Genomic DNA, 22,935 nt, shown 5'->3' on the forward strand with positions numbered 1-22,935 from the left:
AAGGGGCCATTCCCCACCTGTTCTGGGGATTTATGACATTAAATAAGAGAATTTCAAGCAAAATGCTTAGAAAGTATAAAAAAAAAATGCTTAGAGTCTTTTAGAAGATCCAACTGCCTACAATTAGTAATCCGTGCTGCAGACTTTCCCTTTTTTTTCCGAACTCAGTTGTTTTTTTTTGGTACACAGTTATTGTTTGGTTATTTAAAAAATAGAAAAGCAAAATACAAACAAATGAGTACCAACCCCTTATTTCTACAGAGGTAGCTACTCTGTCTTCCCAACGTAGCTCCTTTGTCTTTTTCCCTCTGCACCTACAAGTAGAGATTTACGTGCCGTCTTAGCGCGTCACCACTGCCTGTACTGTTTAATGCCCTGGTGGCTCAGACCTTTCTGTGGCAGGAAACACTCACTTACAGTGTTTCCGTGGGCTCGACTGCATCCCCGTGGCCGGCTGTCCAGTTGCTTATCCAACCCTCCCCTGCTGGGGGCCGCGTAGTTAAACGTCACTGCCGATCACCCTCTTGAGGCTTTTGATGTCTGTCACCAAGTTGTCCTCCAGGGCATGAGAGCTCTGTGGGTGGGGTCCTCGGGCAGAACGCTGGCCCTGCCCGGCCTGCTCTTCTGTGGGCTTGGTTGCCGTGGGTCGGACTATTCCTTGAAACAGCAGGGCGGTTCTAACACGCTTCCTTTCGTCAGCGAGACGTGAGTGGTGGCGGCTGCAGCCTTGAAGAGCTCTGTTTGCCCGCCCGCCGGCGAGACATCCCGCAGCCTTCCTCCCTTTGACCCCATCTGCCTGGAGATGGCATCAGGCCCCGCACACTAAGGGCTCAGCCCCACACGACTGCCAGCCCCCACCCTGCCACTTCAGATGCCAGTCAACAGTCCAGCTTGTCCCCTGGGTTTCTGGCCAGGTGGTTGTACTTTGGGGATTCCCATGACCCTGTGCTCCTAGAACTCAGGCAATCAGTTTACTTACCAGATGATGGGGAACCACAAAAGGATGTGATCCAGGAACGGCCGGATGGCGGAGGTGCGGGGGCAGGTGTGGAGGAGGGGCGCCAGGCTTCCCCGCCCCCTCCGGCACCCCACCCTCCTGGCACCGTCCGTGTTCGCCAGCGTGGGGCTCCCCATACCCCGTAGTTGAGGAACGTCATCGGGGGCTTTGCCGTGCACATACACGTGATCGGTCACATCATGGCCATGCTGACTGAGTCAGCCTCCGGCCCTTCCCCGCCCACAGATGGGGGCTGCGGGATGGGGGCTGCATCCTTAGGGCCTTTCTCACAATTTTTTTGTCATGCACATAAGCTCAGGTAGAGCTAAAAGGGGCTAGTTATGAACGGTAAAGGACGTCCTTCCTCCTTCCTCCTTATTCTTATCACTTAATTCCAAGCTTTTAGAGCTTTACGCCAGGAGCCGGGGTGAAGACCAAGTACATGTGTACTGTTAGAAGTCACGCATCACAAGGACCCAGGTGGTGCTGAGACCTGGTATTTATGAGCTGCAGCGGGGTCGCGGGGCCTCGGCCGCTCGGGAGCCTGCATCGGTCTGTGTCCCTTGCATATGTGCTTATAGCCAGCGGCAGGTGGTGGGAACCGAGAAGGCTAGTGAGCGTGTGTTCTGTTGAAAACTCAGAGTTTAGCTGGCCCAACTAAAACTTCTCTCGGAGCTGAATTTGTCCCATTAGCCTCCAGGTGACGAGCCCTAGTTAACCTGTCGATCTCCCGTCACCTGGAAACTGGAGATTCTCGAAGTACACAACGTGACCGGCTTGTCATGTCTGTCCCAGCACTCTGCAGGCCTGGCCTCTGTTGCCCCTGCTTACGGTGATGCGCCGGGTCGGCCGTGTCTGCTTCCGTTCCTGCCCCAGCAGGTTTGCTCTGCAGTGACGGGGGTCTTTTCCTCCTTGTCCTAGATCGTTGGGATCATCACTCGACACAACCTGACCTACGAATTCCTGCAGGCCCGGCTGCGGCAGCATTACCAGACCATCTGACAGCCCGGTGTGGCCTCGCCGCCACATGCCAGCCCGCCCTGTCCTGGGGCTGCCCCGGGGAGGGGGCGGCTCGCTCATGCTTCGCCGCCACAGCTGGCTGGGGCTGTTCAGGACACTGAAGATTCCCACTCACCCACTCACTCGGAAAGCCTGCGATCATCGAACACTTTGGCGGTCAGCGGTCCTGGGGATGGTATGTTGGACCTTGAGAGCCTGGGCCTGTCTGATCTTCTCAGCAAGTATCTTCCTGTTCCCTGTTCCCTGCTCTCTTGCCGTCCAGCCTGGGCCCCGGCCCCAGGCCCCTCCACCCGACGCGTGCCAGGACCAGAGGGGGCATCAGGCCTCAGCCACGGGGGAGTGATGCCCAGAGCAGTTTTCCTGCCCTCTGCTGCTGCTTTCCTAGGGAACCCAGGTGTTGCCTTAAACTGTAACAGGAGGGGCTTTGGCCAAGGCAAGTGCTGGGGTGAAAGCCAGTTGCAAAATTAAGGGAATTACCAAATTTAGAGACTGAGCCACTAAGATAACGCATGTGTCGCGGGGGCCTTCCTGCATTGGGACTCTTGACAGGTGCCCAGTTTATTTGAAGGGAAACACGGCTTCCGGGGGAGCTGCTGCTCTGGGCTTGCCTCCTCAGAAGCGCCGCCCTCCAGAAGCACAAGTCCCATGGACTGTCCCTGAAGAAGTCTGATGGGACGGTCCAGCTTAGAGCCGCCCCAGTTTTTAGCAATTCCCGTGGCCCATCCCCTTGTCCCTCCCCTCTGCACCGAGTTACTGACTTCCCATGAGTTCTTCCGCGTCTTCCTGGAGATGCAGCCACGGCCCAGGTGTCTCACCCCCCCCCCCCCGCCCCATTAGATAAAAGGGCACCCTGTGATATTGCGTGACCCGACTCTGGGGAATGATACTGTTACATCTGAGACGGGCAGAAGCCAGTCCTGGGCCACTGAGCACTACAGGAACATGATACGGCCTAGAAGCCAGATTAGGACAGAGCAGATGGCTTATTCCAGGAGGAGGGCGTGTGCCCGTCGCACACCTGTCTGACCCCCGCCACTAGCCATCCCCAGCCCACTCGGGCCCAGCCATGGAAACTGTGCTGCCAGGGGACAGGGCTGGGAGGGACCCCCACCCGCACGTGCCCCAAGGCCCGAGCACAAACCCTGGAAACGGAGCCTCTTTGTCTCTCCAGGCTGGGGGCCCCCAGAGCGAGCACTTCGTTTCGGCTATTTTGCACTTACTTTCCTCTCAGCCTCTGGGCCGGCCCTCTGATTTGCGTCCACACCCTAGGCCTGGGGTCGGCCGCCCGGTGGCAGATGTGCTTTGGGACTCAGGATGGCGTTTATTTGCATTTAAGTTTGCGTCGGGTTTTTTGGTCAGCTGTGGCAGTTCCCGACAACATGGGCGCCTGCCCTGGACAGCGCTGTCCTCTTCGCCCTCTGCCTCGGGCCGACCTCCATTGCCAAGACTACCGTGCAGTCTGCGAGCGGGCGCCCGTCTCGCTGTGGCCGGCCCAGGTCTTGTGCTCAGCCCCCTCTGCTCCGCTAAGTGAGGTGGCTGCTTCAGGATCTTTCCACCTGGCTCCCCCTCCTCCCCCAGCCCATCCTCCCCATTTTCTTATCTCTTTGACCAAAAATACTTTGACTTCTAAATGTTTCAGCTTCCTTGGATGCATTCGACCTGTGAAATGTGGATGGGGGCCCCCAGTAAGTAGTTGGGGAAATCACAAGGACCAAAAAGGCAAGCGCTTCTGAATGTGATCGCGTTCAGCCCGCCGCCTGTTCATTTTAAGGCCGCACCCAGGGCGAGGCCGCGGTACGGTACTCGTTCCTTTTATCCAGAGGGAAACCCAAGTCAGGAGAAGTCAGAACCGCCTGTCACAGAAACCGAATCCCCTCTCCCCTACCTCAGTGAAACTGGCAGGACTAAGGTCCTGCGGGGGGTGGGGAATGTCTGGCCTCCAGGGCTCTGGGGTCACCAGCTGTCTGCCTCGAGGCTGCCCTGGGTGAATGTTGTTGGAATTTACCGCCCCTGCACTTCCGGTCCCCAGACACTTCATCCCCACTAGACTAGCCCAGAGGTGACTGGCAGAACGCACACGCCTCCCTCCGCATGAGCTGACTGCACGGCCACGAGGTCCCAAACTCGGGCCCGTCTGGAAAGGCACGTTGCTTCTTGTCGTCCGTGGGCATCTGCCCTTACCGGATTAGCCCAAAGAGAACCACTGCCCCACTTGTAACAAATAACTGGAAGCCTCACTCCTTCGATAGTTAGAAACCCACGTTGTCCATGTCTCACCTATTACCAGCCCCGTCGCCCCCTGGCGGTGGGGTACGCACAGCCGCAGGGGGCTCGGGCCGGGAGGCCGGTGTTCCGTGTGCCTGCCCGTCTCCCACTAGGTGTTTCACGTTCCCCAGCTGAGGAGCCTGGGAGGTAGTGAGCCAGAGTCCCTCCCGACCCTGGGACCTTGGCGCTCCGGAAGGATTTGCTCATGACCTTGTTTAACAAACGGTTCCTGGCTGGGATGGACGCTTGCCTGCTTGCTTGACATTTCTGATGCAAAATTGTGTGCTGACACAGCCGTAGGAAAGAAAGCAAGCCCCTGGAAAGGCCGGAAGCTCCGTCCGGGGCCCTGTAGTGTCGATGTGCAGTATTATCCCACAGCTTCCGACCGTGGCAGGCTTCCTTTCTGTTCGCACTGTTGGTTTAGACAGTAATACTAGCTAATTCTGTTGTGTACATACATTGTAATTTTTTTAATTTGTAAAATTCTATTTTTATTTGAACTTTTGGAACTTGGAAGTTCTCACTGTAACCGTAACATGTCAGAATAAAGTGTCTTCATCTGTCTCCTTTAACCTCTTGTCTCCATGGGGCTGCTTGTGGAGTGGTATGTGATTTTCATTTTACGCTTTCCACAATGTAAACATCACAAAGCCAGAGAGTAGACTGACAGGCTCAGAGGTCTCCTTCTAAAGCCTTGCCAGCAAAACTTCATTCCCTGGGGTCCACCTGCTACCGACTTAGTCCTTAGCAAAAATCACGAAGTTCCCAGTCTTCTCCCCCTTAATCAATGCCACGTGATCTCATTTGCAGATGCTTTCCTCCCCTAAAAACCTACCCATTCCCTCAGCTGCTGCTGCCCACAGCAGGAGACGGAGGAGCTGTGTGTGTTCTGACAGTGCTGTGTTTAGGAGTCTGCCCCACTCACAGGCTCCCTGATACCCAACCAGAAGTACAATCAGTGCCAAGGCTGTAGACATTTGGGGCTGGCTTCTGTGCTGCCATCCGTCTCTGCTCTCTATTTTGCCAGGAATCGGATTTTCTTGGTCTTCAGTTGATCTGCCTCAAGTTGCCATCCCACCAGCACTAGAAATGGTCTCCGTCAGCGCTGCCCCCCTCCACCTGTCCCCGGGTTTCCTGAACTCCAGGGACACTATTGGTGCATTTGGCACTGTCCGTTCCATTTGAGGAGGACCCACCGTGTCACGGTGACCCCTTGGCAGTCTGCCCAGTTCCGCACACTTCCCTCCTAGCAGCTCCTACTCCCCGGACCTCAGGAGCCATGTTTGGACACTTTCCCGTCTGCTCCTGTCCTGACCAATCCTTTGCTTTTTGGTCCACCCCCCACCCCTTTCTGTGTTCAAAGTCCACATGAAGAAGAGATTTGTTGGAAGTGGTTAGATTAGAGATTTTTTAAAAAGATTTTTATTTATTCATTTGATAGAGATCACAAGTAGGCAGACAGGCCGGCAGAGAAAGAGGAGGAAGCAGGCTCCCTGCTGAGCAGAGAGCCTGATACGGGGCTCGATCCCAGGACCCTGGGACCATGACTTGAGCCGAAGGCAGAGGCTTTAACCCACTGAGCCATCCAGGCACCCCTAGATTAGAGATCTTACCCCACCCCCACCCCCGCTCCACTCCCTGTCAACTCATTTCTGGACTCCCCCTACCCCTATAAAGAGTGAATGACTATTTACTCCCCCTTTTCCTGACTTCTATGCAAGAATAAGACAATTGGGCTGATGTTAGAAAGCATGGACTAGGCCATGTCCTGCAGTGGTGCTGAACAGACATTGACCTTCAAGGAGTTTACAATCCAGGGACAGAGAAATGACCACCTACCAGGGCAAAGTGTGTCATATTATAATGGTTAAACACAAAATGCCGCTGGTGCCGAGCTCAGTTCATACGGAGCACGTAGTATCAGGACAGCTTCAAGGACGAAGTCGCATTGTCCATGAGCCTTGATTGTGTAGAATGTTCTCGGGAGAACTGGATAAATGGCATTACAAGAGGAAGGGGCAGGATAAATAAGGGCTGGAAAAGTGCACATGTCGGTGACCAGAGGGGAGGGGTTGGAGGAATGTCAGGTTCTGACATGGAGAGGGGATGTGTAGAGTAGAGCATGGCTTCCTGTTGTGGGTGAACTTGGTGCCTGGCATTCTCTGCTTCTTAGAAGCAGATACAAAGAAATGGCATCTTCTCTGGTCCCCTCCACCCCCCCCCAACCCACCCCCCACCCCCCACCACCCTACCCCTCACCCATCCAAGTACCTGGGACCGGAATTAGAAAAAGCTGGTGGCTACCTTTTAATTAAGTACCCAAAAGGCAGTTTGTCAACAAAGGAAACATCTCTTTCTTCACTTGGCTTAACAAAGGCACCAATCTGGGGGCTGTTGCTGGTGAGGGAGGCTCTGTGTGTGTGCAGGCAGGGAGTCTATGGGAAATCTCTGTATTTTCTGCTTAATTTGGCTGTGAACCCAAAACTGCAACCCAAAATAAATCTTATTATGTTTAAAAGGAAGGAGAAAGAAACAGCCTTCTTCTCTGCCACAAAAGGAAAACCGGGTTATTAGACTGAGAAAAAGAAAGAGATCATGCCAAACCAGACCTTTGGCTTCTGTCCGTGGTGCTGAACTTTATTCACTTTCAAACCGCTTTCAGTAACAGGTGAGTGTCTATCCTAAAATCAAGTGCATGAGATGGGAGAGGTGGGGAAGCCACAATTAAACCACTTTATCTACATTTAGCATAAAATGTGAGAAACGTTGACAAGAGGCTGCAGCTTGAATACGGTGCTCGTCACGGCTCGACTTGACAGCAATGAGATGTGACAAAGTTGAGTGAGAGACCCCAAGGGATGAGGGTCACCTGAAATTTGCCCCGGGGCCTGGCCCACCTTTTCCTCCCTGGCCATTATCTTCGGTACTACAAAGAGAACAGAGACAAATTTGGCTTGGTGACATGGTCCTCTTAGAAAAGTCAACTTCACGGGAGTGTGCTCATCTCCCACCCACTCCCACTCCAGCCGGACAACCCTGGAACTTTCATGAACTGGGGCACAAGTTGCTCATTAAAAGTCATAAATCAACCCTGGTCATTTCCTTTCTTTTGTTTTTGGTGTTTATTTCTCTTTTAAAGATTTATTTATTTATTTATTTATTTATTTATTTATTGAGAGAGAGCAGGCATGCACGTGCTGGTGAGTGAGGGGAGGTGCAGAGGGAGAAAATCTCAAGCAGACTCCCCACTGAGTGTGGAGCTCCACTCAGGGCTTGATCCCACAACCCGTGAGACCATGACCAGGGCTGGAGCCGAGAGTCGGATGCTGAACCAACTGAGCCACCCAGTTGCCCCAGCCCTGGTCGTTATCATTTAAATCTTTGGGATCTGACACTTCTGGGGAGAAATATGAGCTCCCAATCAACAGAATGGTGGGGACTTGGCCCCATGAACATTTTAAGTTCCCAATGCTCATGGCAGTAACTTTTTTCCCCTTGGCATATCCTTGGCAGCCTGTAGCTGAGGATGACGTCATTGGCCCAACTTGAGACAAACATTTCCAAGGAAGTAAACTTTACTCTGGTCTCTTTACTGCAGGAGGCATGCTCTGGTGGTGTTCTTTGACAAGGTCTGGGTCTCAGTGAAACCACAACTTCCTTCCTCCCCATCCCGTATCCATTCCCAGCTCCTCTTACCCGGAAGCTGTTGCAGCCCAGTCCACTCTGGGCTCCAATCCTGTCCATCCTGCCTCCGAAGCAGCTGGACCTCCGCAGGCTCCGAGGGGCAGCAAGCAGTGCCCTCAGCTTGCTTTTCAGGAGGGCAGATCTATCGGTGGAGTCCCAGGGGCTCCGCCCAAGGGCACCCCCATCTCTCTGGGCTGGGTTGACCTCCCCTGTCCAGGGAGGAACGTCAGGGAGGGGGCTGAGAGCCGCCCCAGCTTCCTCATTCTGCTCGTTTAGTACTTGTGGGGGCACGACCTCCTCCTCTAAAGGCATCTTGTCCTCCAAGTGGTCCAGCAAATTCTTTACAAAAGGAACACACAGGGAAAGAGAGAGGTCTCACTGACCTGCACAGTGTCACAAAGCCCCCTGGTCCCACACTGGGGCCCCTGTCCTGGCCCTACCTTGAAATCCATCAGGTCTGCGTTGGACACAGAGCCATACACGGGGTTCGCTCCTATTTGCCCCAGGAGCTGAAATGCCAGGAAGAGGAAGAAGCTGGCGGTGACGGTGGGGGAGCCCATGCTGGCGTCGCGCAAGGAGTGGCCTGGTACTGGCTTGCTTCTCTGTCCTCTCCTTTCCCCTCTCAGCCTCCGTCCGCCTCTGTCTCCCAGCTGCCCTGCGCCTCCTCTTTTTATAGCCCCCCAGCTCTCCAAGAGCGCGAGAGGGACAGAACCCTCCCCATTCTGTCACTTACAGCGATAAAGCAGCTGAATGAGGAGCAGCAGAAGATGGCCTTTTAAAGCCATCAGTCCGGCAGAGCCTGTCACTCCCCTCCACCTTGAGCAGCCTCAACAGCCCCGGACCCTCGGCTGCAAGAGCCACATTCTTGTTGATTTGCCTCAAGAGGTTCCCACTTCAAAGGTGTGAGAAGAGCAAAAAAGAGTCCTTGGTTATCTTACAGCGATGCCTGGGGCTTCTTTCTCCTCAGCAACGGGACCCAGGCAGGGAGACAGAGGGTGACAGTTGGCCGGCGCCCAGCTCCCCCAGTTGGTTTTCGGCTCAGCTGTCAGGGCATCCAAATAAGGGCGGGTGGGGAGGAAGTGGCAGGCGGCCTGCAGCTCGGGACAAATTAGTCCAGATGCTCAAGCTGGCCTCACACCTGACTCATCAGCCGTGAGGGCAGCCCTCTCCCTCCTGGCAGTCACTCTCAGCGGTCAGGTGAAGAGGGAGTCATTTTTTAGAGCATTAAGTCAGCTGGGAACCAAATGGGATGAGTGTCCCGAGGGTTCCGCTCCCGGACGTAAACACCCTGAGACGTTTTGGGAAACAGAACCGTCCTTCTGCCAAGCGTCTCCTCCTTCCCCTCCACCGTGTAGAGGGAGGTGGGCACTTAGAGACGCCAACATTTTCATTCCATCACCTTGCTGCTTGTAGAAACTCAGACTCTGGATTTGAAGCTTTTAAACCCCCAACCCTCCCGGGAAAAGTCCTTTGGCGAGTTGGCCGACGGAGTGAGGGGGACGTGAGGGCAGCACACGGTTCCCCTTAACACCTTCCATGTAACTCCTGCGAGGCCGGGCGAGTGATGAGCCACCAAGGCCTCCGTTTTCCTGGCTGCCAGGGAGAAATCACAGGGAGCACGGCTGTCCACGTTTAACGCGTGGCCCCTGTCCCCTAAGCTCAGCTGTTCGTGCTAGCCTGTTATATGATGCACAGGTACTGGGGGGCGACGGCTGCATTGGAAAGGTCGAGAGACCTCACTGCAGCCCCACACAAACCAAGTTACACACATCGTCACCGCCTTCTTGCCCCCATTTGTAAAAACCTGCTCTACCCACCTCTCCAGGTTGTCAGGTGAGCGACTAATGCACAAACGTGCTGTGGCTCGCTGCCTAGCTGCGGGACGGGACGGCGCTCATGGTTGCCTTCACTGACCAACTGCAACGGGCCAGAAACTCTACCAAAAGCTTTATGTGCATGACCTCACTGTCCTGGCCGCCCCACGAGGCAGGTGGTGTTGCTCCCATCCACAGAGGTTACGTCACTTGCCCAACCAAGGTCATTGGGCTCCTAAGCCACACAGCCAGGACTTGAATCCCGGGTCTGACGAGGATGCCCATAGTCCTAACCATCCTACAGATGCAGCTGCTGTCACTTAGCATGATGGTCCCTTACCAGCCCTCGCAGTGCAGTTCCTGATTGAATACCCCCCTGCCCCCCCTCTCCCAGGTGGCCTCTGAACAGCTCCTCCCCCTTCCCACTCCCTTGGCAAGTGTGTGTGTGTGTGTGTGTAGACCACCTCAAGGAAGGGGTCCTCCAAGCCCCACGACCTGTTGGCACACCTGACATGTTTTGACATACTCCACGGGACTCAGGAAATGCGTGTGGGATGCCCAGGTCTGCCCTGAGCCGACCCCTCCCCGGCTGCACGCACTCCCTGGCCGATCAGGTAGAGAGGCTGCTCTGCGGGAGGACATGAAATTGGGGCAGTATGTGGCTGGAGGTCACGAGAGGTGTCCAGGGTGGTTTTAGTCTAAGACCTAAGGAGAAAGGAGCCCTCTCTAGTAACCTTACCTGGGTCAGCTGAACCGAACCTAAAATCCCAAGTGGGCGCAACCCTGAATACGAACTCTGGGGGTAAAACCCCTCGTATCCTGATGAGCCCCTGGAATGTGCTCACAGCTTAATCGCTCCGTTGGCGTCGGCGGGGGTTATTATTAGCAAAGAGGATTCAGTGAGCAGCCACACTGGGAGAACCGATGCTCCTTGCTGTGTGCGTCACGCGGCCTGTCTCCTGGAGATGCCCTTTCAGACAGGCAGCGGCTACCGGAAGGGCGTCGTGGCAGGTGGCTCGGCCCCAGAGGGCCGGCGCCGCTCCTCTGTCCTGAGGCACTTCTGAAGTCTGTCAGTGGCCCAAGGACCAGCAGAAATGCTGCACTAGGGTCCAGGAGGAGAATTGCAGAATTTTCCCAGCTCCTTTTATGAAAGTCACTGTCCCTCTTCCAGACCGAAACAGAAGCAGGGCATTAGTGTCTGAGTCTCTTCTACAAGCCAGAAGTTTTTGCTCAGTTTCATTTGGGTGTTGGGGGGGTTGTTGTTGTTGTTGTTGTTGTTGTTTGTTTGTGGAAGGGGAGTGGCAAGAGAAAGAAGATTCAGTTTTGCTGCCCAGAGGACTTCCTATAGAACCACACCCCCTCCTACCCTGACGAGACTTAGTGGGAACACAGGTCTCAGATACACTTACTACCTCAATCCCAGCAAAGCCTTTGATTTGTGCCTAAAACAGAAAATGGCTCGATGTAAATTTCCCTTCTTTCCCATGGCCCTGCTCAACCTGGGGGGGGGGGGGAGGCGGGAGGGGATGTGTATGTGGAGGAGTCGATCTTTAACACGGTGCTTAGAAGCGAGCCTGGAGGAGTGAAACAGAAGAAAAGCAAAAGGAACAGGAAACCAGATCCACCCCCCACCCCCACCTCTCCCACGAACCAAAAAATCAAAAGCCTTTATTTCCTGATCACTGGAAAGAAGTTGTCTTAGTCATATGTCGGGAGGAGCGTCGCAGATGGGTGGGAGACCCCAGAACTGCGGCTTCTCTGGTTTCCATCTCAGCGTTTCCGTTTTAGGATCCTCTGTGGGGATGCTGCGGGCGGCTTCGGTCCCAGCAATGCAGCACAAGTCCAAAATCGGTATGAGAAACTCTTGGTGTCCATGGTATGATTCTGTCGGACACAAATGGTCTAACACAGAAGCCCCAGTTGGGAGAAATTGGTAAGACCCTGATGCACATTTGGAGATGGTTATTTCTGATTTTGAAAATGATGTTCTGGGAGTGCCTGGGTGGCTCATTCGGTTAAGTGTCTGCCTTCAGCTCAGGTCATGATCCCAGGGTTCTGGGATCGAGCCCCCTGTCAGGCTCTCTGCTCAGCAAGGAGTTTGTTTCTCCGTCTCCCTCCACATGTCGCTCCCCCAGCTGTGCGCGCTCGCTCTCTCTCTCTCTGTCAAATAAATAAATAAAATTTTAAAAAAAATGATGTTCTGTTTCTTTGGTTCAACTTGGAGGACCCTGGCCCTGGAAGTTGGCAACAGGTTCACTAGAAAGCAAGACCCAAGGCAAAAGTCCGGTTGCTAAAGCTTTATGGTGTGGGGGCAGTTCCGTTCAAGAGAAGCAGGAGCGAGGAGAAAAGAGAAATGAGACAGTGTGTATTATTTAACTACGGCTGTGTAACAAATGACCCCAAACCTTAGCAACTTGAAACAAGGCACATCCTTTACCAGTTTCCGTGGGTCAGGAATCTGGCCCTCCCCAGCTGGGGTCCCTTGCTCAGGGCTCCTGGAGGCTCCAGTTAAGACATTAGCCGGGGCTGCCGTCAGCTCAGGGCTCGGCTGGAGGATCTGCTTTCAAGTTCACTCCTGTGTCAGCTGAGAGACCGCAGCTCCTTGACGACTGCTGGCTGGAGGTCAGTTCCTCGCCACATGGGCCTCTCCGGAGAAATGCAGCTGACTTCCTCGGGTCCAGAGAAAGATTATGTAAGCTCTTCACAACTTCCTTGTCCTGGAAGGGACATCCCAAGGGCACAGGTACCAGGAGATGGGGGGCCTCAGAGTTCTGGAGGCCAGAAGTCTGGAATCAAGGTGTCATCGAGGCCATGTTCCCTCTGAACCCTGTAAGGCGGAGATGTCCTTGCCTCGACTGGCTTCTGGCACGTGCCAGGGCTCGTTGGCACTCCTTGCCTTGTAGACACAGCACCCCAATCTCAGCCTCTGTCGTCTGTCGTCACATGGCCGTCCTCTCTCTCTGTGTTCCTCTCTCCCCTTCCTATAAGGACACCAGTCATATTAAATGAGGAGCTGCCCCCACGCCAGTCAGACCTCATCTTAACTCATTCCTTCTACAGTGAGACTGTTTCCCAATAGGGTCACATTCTGAGGTTCTGGGGGTTTAGGACTTCAAGATATCTTTTGGTTAGACAGAACACAATCCATAACAGACACTTTGTCTGTGGGGTCCTTGCTAACTCCTGTCTCTCACTGCTCAAGTGCCAAGCCCACCCTCACCCTAGTCCTGTTCCAAGGCCATGAACTCCCCTTCCCTCTGGGCTGCATTACGCACAGCTCCCTTAGGTAGTGACTGGGGAAATGTGAGATTCCATCCACTCATGAACTGTCTTGGCAACCTCTCCTTGCCAGGGAATCCCGCCTGTTGTGGGACGGGGATGGGTGGTACATGGAGGCGGAGAGGGGGGTCAGACAGCATCGATGAGAACCAGGTCAGCCATTGCGAATGCATCCAATGCAGCCATTGCTGCATTTTCTGGGAAGCCAGAGATACAGGCCAAGCGTGAGGCAGTGCACTTGTCCGCAGCCGGACTCCACGGTTGTGCTAGTCCAGCACCAAGCCAGATCGGACACACCCTGATTAGAAAAAAATTTCTGGGGGCAGCCGGGTTGCTCAGTGGGTTAAAGCCTCTGTCTTCGGCTCAGGTCCTGGGATCGAGCCCCGCGTCGGGCTCTCTGCTCAGCGGGGAGCCTGCTTCCCTTCCTCTCTCCCTGCCTGCCTCTCCGCCTACTTGTGGTCTCTGTCTGTCAAATAAATAAATAAAATCTTTTTAAAAATTTCTGAATGATTGGAACAAAGAGTTTGCCTTAAGTCCCTCTCTTACCCACCCACCCCTCCAAGGTACATACCTGAGAGCCTGCCACTGCTCCTTGCCCTCCCTGGGGTCTTCACGGGAAGGAGGTGTCACCCTCTGGCTGATACATGAAGGTCCAGGGCTCTCCCCTGATGCAGGAAGAACCAGACGAGTGGAGAGGCCGGTTAGAAAGCTGATGAGCGGATGTCAGCGTGAGTGGTGAGAGCAGAGACCAGGAACGGAAGTGAAGGATTGTGTGTAGGAGACGCCAGGAACGAGGTGGAGTGGACACGGTGCCCGCCTGGGTGGTTCAGCCAGAGAATGGAGTCAGGCAGATTCCTGGGGCTCTAATCATTGAGGTGGAGTCCCAGGAGAAGCTTTAACCATCTGGGGGTTTCTTAGTTTAGGTTCTCCTGAGCCTGAGAGAAGGATCCAAGCATAAGGCGTTTCCTTCGGCCCCAATCCCAGGAAACCTCAGCAGAATGAGGATGTGACTAGGAAAAGAAGGAAGTCAATGACCACCACGGCCAAGCGGAGCTCCATCCCCTGTCCCTGCACTCTGAGAACACGTGTAAGATGTATGCCACCTGCGAATCAACGGTGCTGGGGTCTTTGAGTGCCGCCTGCTGCCAGATGTTGGTTGAGTGTGGCTCCTGGTAGTTGTCAAGTCCCCAGCACTGCCTGCCTGCCCCGATGGAAGCCAAGAGGGCTGGGGCTGCCAGAGAAAAATCACTGGGCAGAAAAGCACAGTGCTGCTAGATAGAAGCAGGCAGAGGACAGGAGACTCTCCACGTGAGAGCGGGAGCCAGGGTCCCAGGGCAGGTCCGGAGTTTGGTTGTAGAAATGTTCCAGAACATCCAGGCAGGTGCACGGGCCTGGCTCCCGAGCCGATGGGAGAAATGGGTCACCTAGTGAAACAGGACTGGTTGTTAAAGCTAAGGGGAGTGCCTGAAAAGTCCTCCAGAGGCCAAGATGGAAGGCTGAGAGCTGCCACATGAGCAAAGACAGGTGGCCAAGTTTGATTCTGTTTAGATCTGCCCCTACGGGAGAAATACATTCTTTTTTCCTGCCACAGATTCTCAGAAGGGTCAAAGCTGCCACAAGAGGGATGAAGAAGGACTCAGCATTGAGCCCTTGAGAGTCACAGGTGCGCAGTCGGTGGCACGAAAGGAAGTCCCAGTGTTGTCCTGACTTTTGTAACCTCCACACTTGGCACCCAGCAAAGCTTGTCCACCCTCTACTGAAATTCTCTCCAGCTTCAAAGCCTTGGGTCTCAGGCCTCCTGGGCTCTATGATCACCAGCGCTTGTTTCTGGGAAGATTATAGCGACAAGCATTTATGGAGAGACATAATCTGGCAGGTTCGTTGGGCAACGTCAATAGTAGGGAAGTCAGGGAGCTTGTGGCCATGGCTACAGTTATGTTGGGGAACGTTTGGAGGAGCCAGGGGCACAGGTTGGGGAGGGCAGGGTTTAAAGGGCATCTGTAGACAGAGCGTTGTGTGCTCTGCTTCCTGCAAACACAGAACAATGGGGAACTCAATGGATGTGGCTCCGTAGGGTACGTCGGGCTACCCATGCCCATCCTCCGGCAGACATAGCTGGCTCCCTTGCAGGTCTCTCTGGAGTCCTCCTTCCCAGACTTCTGTTTGGGGAAAAGGTCCAAGAAACAGATATATCCTACATACAGACTCTATCACCTAAGCCCTACATAGGGACGAGCCAGACTCACCGGGAAGAATTCTGGAGTGCTGGCTGGATGTGGGGAGTGGGTGCTCTGGGAGACGTCTGCCTTCATCACCTGAGCAGAGGGAAGAGGTTGCCAACAAGCAAATGAACTGAGTGATGCCATTAGGAAGGTAATTCTCCCTCCCACCAGCAAGCCTCATTCACTGACTTGGGAGGGGACAGGGGGTGTTGTGGTTAGGGACCTGCATGCTAAACCAGGTTCTGTAGCTGTGAAGCCTGGCTCTGCCACTGGCTAACTGAAAGATCTTGAGCAAGTTACAACACCTCCCTGTGCCTCAGTTTCCCTTCTGTTAAAATGGGGGATAATGAGAGTTCTTAGTAGATTTGTTGTAAGGACTACACAAGTTAACAGACCTGTACCAGGAGCCTAATGAGGCCCTGATGAAAGCTCACTACACTGAGTCCTCTTGCTCTCCCCGGGTCAGACACGCGAGGAAAAGATGGCTCACGATTTTATTAGAAAGGATCTCACTCCTAAGGCTCATTTAAGAAATCTTAATCGATGGAGTGCCTGGGTGGCTCAGTGGGTTAAGCCTCTGCCTTTGGCTCTGGTCATCGTCTGAGGGTCCTGGGATCAAGTCCCGCATCGGGCTCTCTGCTCAGCGAGGAGACTGCTTCCCCTCCCCCACCCCGTCTGCCTCTTTGCCTCCTTGTGATCTCTGTCAAATAAATAAATAAAATCTTTTTTAAAAAGAGAGAGAAAATCTTAATAGAGATCAGTGGCTATCCATACCCTCCGGCCCACCTTGAGTCCACGAGAACTACACAAAGCCCAGCCCACTTACAGCAGTTCCCTCCCTCAAAGAAATACTGGCTGAGAACAGCAGGAAGGTTAGGAGAGAGAAGTTCAAGGCCAGGAGCAAGGGAGAGAGCATAGGGTCAAGAGTCACTCGTCTCTCCGCCCACGTCTCAGGGCTGGCATTCTCGGCCGCATCCTGCCAGCTACGGGGCTTTGGTTTTCTGGGTCTCAGTTTTCTCATCCATCAAGTGGGGATAAGAATAGTCCTGTCCCTTCTGCAGATCTAGGATCATAAAAGACATCCTGGGCAAAAGGGACTGACTGCATGAGCCAAGGTCTGGAGAGGCCTGAAAGCCGTGGGGTGTGGCCCGGGATGTCTGGGACACAGGAGGCAAGGGGAAGGGGGTGTATAGAGTACAGGGCAGGGACCCCCATAGGAATCCCTGCTGAATAAAACAACACAGTAGGACTCCGGTGGTTGTCCCCTTTTCTGCCCTAGCATGAGAGGTTCCTCTCTCTGAGGCAGAGAGGAAGTGAAGATGTTGATCCCCCAGAAGAGGGGCACCCTAAAATGGTGGGCCTGTTGCCAGACACTTCTAAACTTCTGGGCTTGGGAAATGAAAATGCTATTAAACTCTGAGTTTTAAAGGTCTTGACAGGGAGACATCACGAATTAAATGTTGGAAGCTGAGGTTTGAGGAAGAAAGGAGGGCTCATCCCCATTTAGAAATGCATATAAGCCTCTCTCTCTCTCTCTCTCTTTCACACACACACACACACCCTACCCCTAATCTTTGAGATTTTAGCTCAGACTTCCTGGAAACAGCCATCACCAAGAGAGAACACCTCCGATGGCAGAATTCCAGGCAGAGGGAATACTAGGAAGCAGATACTGACACACACCCTTGTTTGCACAAATGTATCAAGGCCCATTTCCACTGCCAGGGAGCAACTACCAGCTTTGAAAAAGCAGTTTCTGTAAAGTGTCTTGAATGCTTGAGGTATTTATAGACATTTCAGAACATGGAAAACCGTTCAAGAGAAGAGAGGCTGCCCCAACCCTGCCTGACCAGCCCTGATGCCATCTCCCTGCCCCAACATTAAGACACTTTTGGAATCTTCATGAAAACCAAAGGTTTGGGTTTTTTGTTTTTTTGGTTTTTAGTTCTTGTTTTTTATTTTTTAATTATTTTTTAAAGATTTAGTTTATTTATTTGACACACAGAGATAGAGAGATCACAAGTAGGCAGAGCAGCAGGCAGAGAGAGAGGGCGGAAGCAGGCTCCCCGCTAAGCAGAGAGCCTGATGTGGGGCTCGATCCCAGGACCCCGAGATCATGACCCGAGCCGAAGGCAGAGGCTTAACCCACTGAGCCACCCAGGCCCCCCTAGTTCTTGTTTTTTAAATGATTTATTACTCAATGCACTGGGACAAATCAGTTTCAAAAGAACCTATAATGTTGGCTTTATTTCACCATGGAAAATTTGTGCTCGGAGGTCAGAACTGTCTTACATAAAATGATTGAAATAAATAAATAAATAAATACAAATAAATACAAATTGCCTCAAAGGGCTCAGGGGGGCCTTTGAAGAGTCAGATGCAGGTCTCTACAGCCAGGGCTTCCTCTTAATACCTTCTCAGCACTGTGGGAAGAGAGAAAGAGTGATGATGGCATCAGAGGGAAACTGAGGCAGGATCTGATCTTCTCCGCCCCAGGGGCCATCCCTGCCACCATCCCCCATCCCCAGTTGATCTGGATGTTTGAGTCTTTGGAATAATCCCTCTCTCTGGACCTCAGTCTCCTCATCTGTAAACTGGGAATCATCGTCGCCCTGGTGATCCTGACCTCTGCCTCTGCGGCTATAGACAGTTTAGGGGAAGCCAGGAGGAAAATGCTTAGGACTCTTTCTGCTCCAAGGAGAGGCTGCCAGACAATGACAGGATTTCATCCTAAGGTGGTTCTGCCCCTTTTGGTAAGAGAGGCAGGAGGTGGCTAGAGGGGGGGTTGGGACTCAATGATGTCCACATTTAATATTTCTAGAAAGACACTCCATGGCCCTAAGAACTGTCAGCAGGAGAGAGTAGCGTCCAGATGTCCTTTCCTCAGTGTGTTCCCTGGAGACAGCAGACCCCAAAATGTCTCCAGTGGTGAAACCCACAGGTATGGGGGAGGGTGACCCAAGGAGGCAGGGAGGGGGTTTTACCATTGCAGCCCAGGCCACTGAGGGAGCCGATCCGGTCCAGCCTCCGGCCAAAGCACCCTGACTTGTGCATCATCTTGGGGCTGCGTAGTCTTCTCAGGGCCTGGAGGACATTGTCACTGGGCCCAAGGGCCCTGGCAGGTGGTTGCTCCTGGGTCTCCCAGGCTTCTGTGGGGCTGTGGTCCTGCTGGAGGGGTCCCAGGGCCATCTGCTCGGCCTGCAGCTCTGAAACTGTGTCCCGCAGGTGGTCCAGCAGCTCCTGCAATGCGTGGGGATAGCCTGAGCCTCAGGAAACCGGCACCTGGGGAGACCCGCCCTCACCCGCGCCCAAGTGAACCAACCGCCGTGGGTATGGAGTTCTGGCACCCATTCTCGTCACTTTCTGATTCCCTTATCGCTACTTCCCAGGGTAAACTGAGGACCTCTTGGGACAGTAGCTAAGGACCCCTGAACTCCCGCTACCCACCGTGGCCTTTAGGCAGGCTGCTGAGCTCACCTGCATTGCGGACAGCTGGGAGGCGGGGCCAGGCCCACCCAGCGGGTGGGAACGACCTCCTAGTAGCAAGAACAGGACGAGCGGGAGGGCCCGGAGCAGCGCGGTCTGGGGGTCCATGTCGCTGGAGACAAGTGGAGAAAGAGATTGTCGCCGCCGCTGCTGCGCTTCGTCCCAGGTCGCGTCTCACCTCTTCGGGTCCCGCGGGCGCTCTCCTGGATCCTTCGCCAACGTCGGCCTTTTATCCCGCGCCTGGGGTTATCTCTGATTTATCCGCCGCATTCCCGCCCGCTGAGCTCAGGGCGGGGGAATGCGCCCCTCCGCGCGTGCGACCATACTCGCCGGGGGTGGAGGCTGGGGAGAGCAGGCCTTGTATAGAAATGGGCCCGGCCGGGGGGCGGGAGCGCGCGGGAGACATCAACAGGTCCTTTGCCTCCTGCTTCCTCTTTTCCTGCAACACTCCTGGGGCCTTTCCTACCCATCCCCAACCATTCCTGGAGAGGGCAGAGGCAACTCCAGCGTTCCGCGGCTCGACGCAAGTGCGGGGCACACGGGGTGACTCAGAGCGAGAACAGCCCCCAGCCAACGCCCCAGCACCGCAGCGCGTCTTCCCTCCCCTCGCCTGCCTGTACTGGGCACACGGTTGGGTCTGCGCACCCTCGCTCGGCCGCTGTCCGTGGTGCTGATCCCTCTGAGCAAACCTAGAGCCGGGAGGTCTTTCTCTCCTCAGTTCAGGTCTAACTAGAAAGACAAGCATGGAGTAGGGATTGCGGAGACCCCTCCCCACCCTCTCACAAACAGCCTGCACTAGGATGTGCATTCTCCAATGTCATCTGATTAAAAGCCTGAGCATGACAAGGAACTTCTGGAATGCTGACCCTGCTTCTATCCCTTAAACGGTAGAGCTTGATTTGGTTGGAATTTTGAGAGGCAAAGCCCAGAGATGAAGTCACCCAGGAATGCTGTCTATCAAATCTCCTCCAGGTGCCAACACCTCCTCTCCCCCACCAAGACAACATGGGACGGAAAAAGCAAAGATGACTGGAAGATTTTTATCTATTTGGTGGAACACTAGAAGTGTGAGGCGGGCCCCTCCCCAGTGCCTCCTTCATCTGATCACCAATGACCTAATTCCCATTAACAGATGGTCTGGACCTCCTGTCTGTGATTACAAATGAGGCATCAAAGAAAAATGGTCCTGGAAAGAGACACAGCAGATTAAATCCCCCTAAAGCATGCATGACTGATGTCACCACCCCTTCCAGATGCCTTGTGCTGACAAGCAGCAGGATGAGAGAATGCTATATGGGTGATAGAGAAAAGGCAGCAAAGGGCAGAAGCTGTGACCTTGAAACAAATATCTTACCTTAGAAAAATAGCATCTGCCTGATATATGAGAAAAATACTACTGCTTTTCATTTTTCAAACAAGGAAACTGAGCTCAGAGGAATTAATCTGCCTTCTTAGTTGATAAACGGTAAATCTTGAGTTGCAACCCAGGCAGTCTGACTCCAGACCTGACTCTCTTAATCATTGCCAGGGTCATTGCAAGGGTTTCCTACTAAAAGAAAAAACTGGATTAATCCACTGTCATCGCTGACAGTATAGAAAGTTGTGTGTGCAGGCACACACATGCACCACAGAAAAAATATACAAAGATTAAGTGTCAGTGAAAGAGACAAGAAAATCCAATCAGTTGCAGAGCTGAGCCAGAGGGTCAGAGGCTGCTGAGAACATAGAGAGTCCCTAATGCTGGATGGCAGAAGTGTTGGGAGCAAGACAGAGTCCATCAGTCAGAAGTCACCTATCAAGAAATGACTCTTCATGTAACCTGTGCCTCACCTACTCTCCTGCAAACTGAACATATGCTCCCTCCCTTCAAGGACTACAAGGGAGAAAATGAATGATGTCTGTGAAAGCCCATGGCATTATGGGAAGAATTAGAAATTCAAAGAATTAGAAATATAATCACCCTGAAGGAGATTGTGACCCCACTAGGGAGGGAGTCAGGCCAGGGAAAATAATTAAGTGCTAGATACTCTGACAGAGCCTCCACTTGCCCCAGCAGATGGGATTGTGGAAAAGATTTTAGGGAACACACAGGACTGGATACAACCTCTAGGATCTTCTGTCCAGTGAAGAACAATATATTATCAATTAGTTCCCACACCAGAACATCCGCACAAACATTTATTAAGTGCCTAGTGTATGCCATGCACTTTCCATTCCTATTAAGTGGAGCTAATCATACCATCATTGTCACAACATTACTGCATAAGGATTAAGTGAGATGGTATATGTGGTAGGCTACATAATGTTCCCCCAAAGATGTCCATGCCCTAATCCGCAGAACCTGAGAATATGTTGAGAATACCTGACATGGGAAAGGGGGCTTTGCACCTTGGTTAAAGATCTAGAGGTGGAAAGATGATCCTGGATTATGGGGGAGGGCTAATGTGATCACAAGGGTCCTTATAAGAAGGAAGCAGGAGGATCAGAGTCAGAGAAAATGGAAGGATGGAAACAGGTCAGGGATGGAGAAGAGTCTACACTATTTCTGGCATCTTTGAAGATGGAGGAAGAGCCCATGAGCCAAGGAGTGTAAGTGGCCTCCAGAAGCTAAAAAAAAAAGCAAAGAAATGGATTCTTCCCTAGAGCCTCCAGAAGGAACACAAGCCTGCCTGCCAACACCTTGAGTTTAGCCCACTGAGAAAGCATACTTCAGACTTCTGCTCTCCAGAACTATAAGGAAATCAGTTTATATTATTTTAAGGCACTAAGTTTGCAGGAATGTGTTTCAGTAGTAATACAAAATTAACACAGTGTGTGTAAAATGCTAAGCATAGAACCTGATACTTAATAAGCCCTCCGTGAAGGTGGTTGTGATGGCAGAATTGGTTCTTGCCAGGGTCAAACCTTAGGTGCTAGGTGCTAGGTGCCAACTGCAGAGAAAGAAATAAGCCCCTTAACTTATTCAAAAACCTTTATCAAAGGTTGGGGTCACAATGGTCTGGAGTCCAGACTCTGGAATCAGACTCCCTGCATACAACACCACCTCAACCTTTTGCTACGTATATGATCTTGGGCAAGTTAGTTCACCTCTCTTCGTGTTTTCTCATGTCTGCATCACAGGATTGTCACGAGAAGGGAATGGGACCTTGCAGATAAAACTAAGCCTTCACTAGGAGGTAGGTACACCATGAACAAGACAAGCTCTGCTCTTGGGGAGCTGACAGTGCAGGGAGAAAGACACAGTCGCAGAACTACAACCGCCCCTTCTGCCGGATGATGTGGCAACCAATACAGGAGAGTCCTAGGCACTCTGTAAGCACAAGCAGGAATGCTCAGTTGAGGAGTAAGCTTCCTGAAGAAGGTAGTACTGAGCTAAGTTTTGAAGGATAAGAATGAATTAGCCATGAGGAGGAAGATGGGGAGGGCCTCCTGGGCAGAGGTGACAGCTACCACCTCTAATACCTTAGTTCATCTGGGCAGCTCTAACAAAAGAGCACAGATTGTGTGGTTCATAAACAAAAGAAATGTATTTCTCATAATTCTGGATGCTAGGAGTCCCAGATCAAGGTGCTGGCAGATTCAGTGTCTGGTGAGAGTCCTCTTACTTGTTCGTAAGCAGCTCTTTCCTCTGTAACCCCATATGGCAGAAGGGACAAGGGAGTTCTCTGAGTTCTCTTTTATAGGGATGCCAATCCCATCGTGAGGGCTCCACACCCGTGACCTGATCACTTCCCAGTGGTCCTACCTCTTAATACCTTCACATTGGGGAAATAGATGTCAACGTATGAATTTGTGGGGGAAGGAACACAGCCATTCAGTCTGTAACATCTAGGCTCTTGGCAGAAGGAAGAAGCTGAAAAAAAAAAGGGAAGGTCTGGGACAGTTTCCCTCTGACTCTTACCTCCAGCCCTGGGCAGCCATAGAGGGCAACATGAGAACACTGACCACTAGAGGAAGGGGAAGGAGGAAGCAAGGAGCACTGCCCAGGGAGTCAACAGGTGGTACATCTCTGCCCACAGCTCTCTCGTGGTCTGGCTTTACACAAGGCATACTGCTGCTCTGGGACTCTGTTTCCCCTTGTGTAGAATGAAGGAATTAGACGAGGACTTCTCACGGGTACAGAAGCCCTGCAAATGTCTGCTGCCCCTAGTTCATGGTTAGGTCTGTT

At 52.9% G+C, this 22,935-nt stretch overlaps 3 protein-coding genes across 5 annotated transcripts in view; 1 reads left to right on the forward strand and 2 right to left on the reverse strand.

Annotated features, from left to right (window-relative positions):
- CLCN6 (chloride voltage-gated channel 6) overlaps positions 1 to 4,854 on the forward strand; it is a 30,592-nt gene extending 25,738 nt beyond the window's left edge. For all 3 annotated transcript variants that reach the window (XM_013049000.2, XM_004741470.3, XM_013049011.2), the window contains exon 23: positions 1,919 to 4,854. In XM_013049000.2, coding sequence (XP_012904454.1) covers positions 1,919 to 1,999 — 81 coding nt within the window. In that variant the 3' untranslated portion in view covers positions 2,000 to 4,854. The remainder of the gene's footprint in view (positions 1 to 1,918) is intronic.
- Positions 4,855 to 6,892: 2,038 nt separating this feature from the next.
- On the reverse strand, positions 6,893 to 8,699 carry NPPA (natriuretic peptide A). The gene is made up of 3 exons (XM_004741469.3): positions 8,407 to 8,699; positions 7,979 to 8,305; positions 6,893 to 7,208 (listed from the first exon to the last, which is right to left on the reverse strand). Exons 1-3 carry the CDS (start codon positions 8,524 to 8,526, stop codon positions 7,197 to 7,199), a joined length of 459 nt encoding a protein of 152 aa, XP_004741526.1. The 5' UTR covers positions 8,527 to 8,699; the 3' UTR covers positions 6,893 to 7,196.
- Positions 8,700 to 17,431: 8,732 nt separating this feature from the next.
- Positions 17,432 to 19,048, reverse strand: NPPB (natriuretic peptide B). The gene is made up of 3 exons (XM_004741467.3): positions 18,759 to 19,048; positions 18,266 to 18,521; positions 17,432 to 17,704 (listed from the first exon to the last, which is right to left on the reverse strand). The coding sequence occupies exons 1-3, from the start codon at positions 18,873 to 18,875 to the stop codon at positions 17,688 to 17,690; spliced, it is 390 nt and encodes a 129-aa protein (XP_004741524.1). The 5' UTR covers positions 18,876 to 19,048; the 3' UTR covers positions 17,432 to 17,687.
- Positions 19,049 to 22,935: the final 3,887 nt, after the last annotated feature.

Source organism: Mustela putorius, unplaced genomic scaffold (assembly GCF_011764305.1).
Source record: "Mustela putorius furo isolate JIRA1106 unplaced genomic scaffold, ASM1176430v1.1 tig00003853_pilon_pilon_pilon, whole genome shotgun sequence".
NCBI classification, from domain to species: Eukaryota; Metazoa; Chordata; class Mammalia; order Carnivora; family Mustelidae; genus Mustela; species Mustela putorius.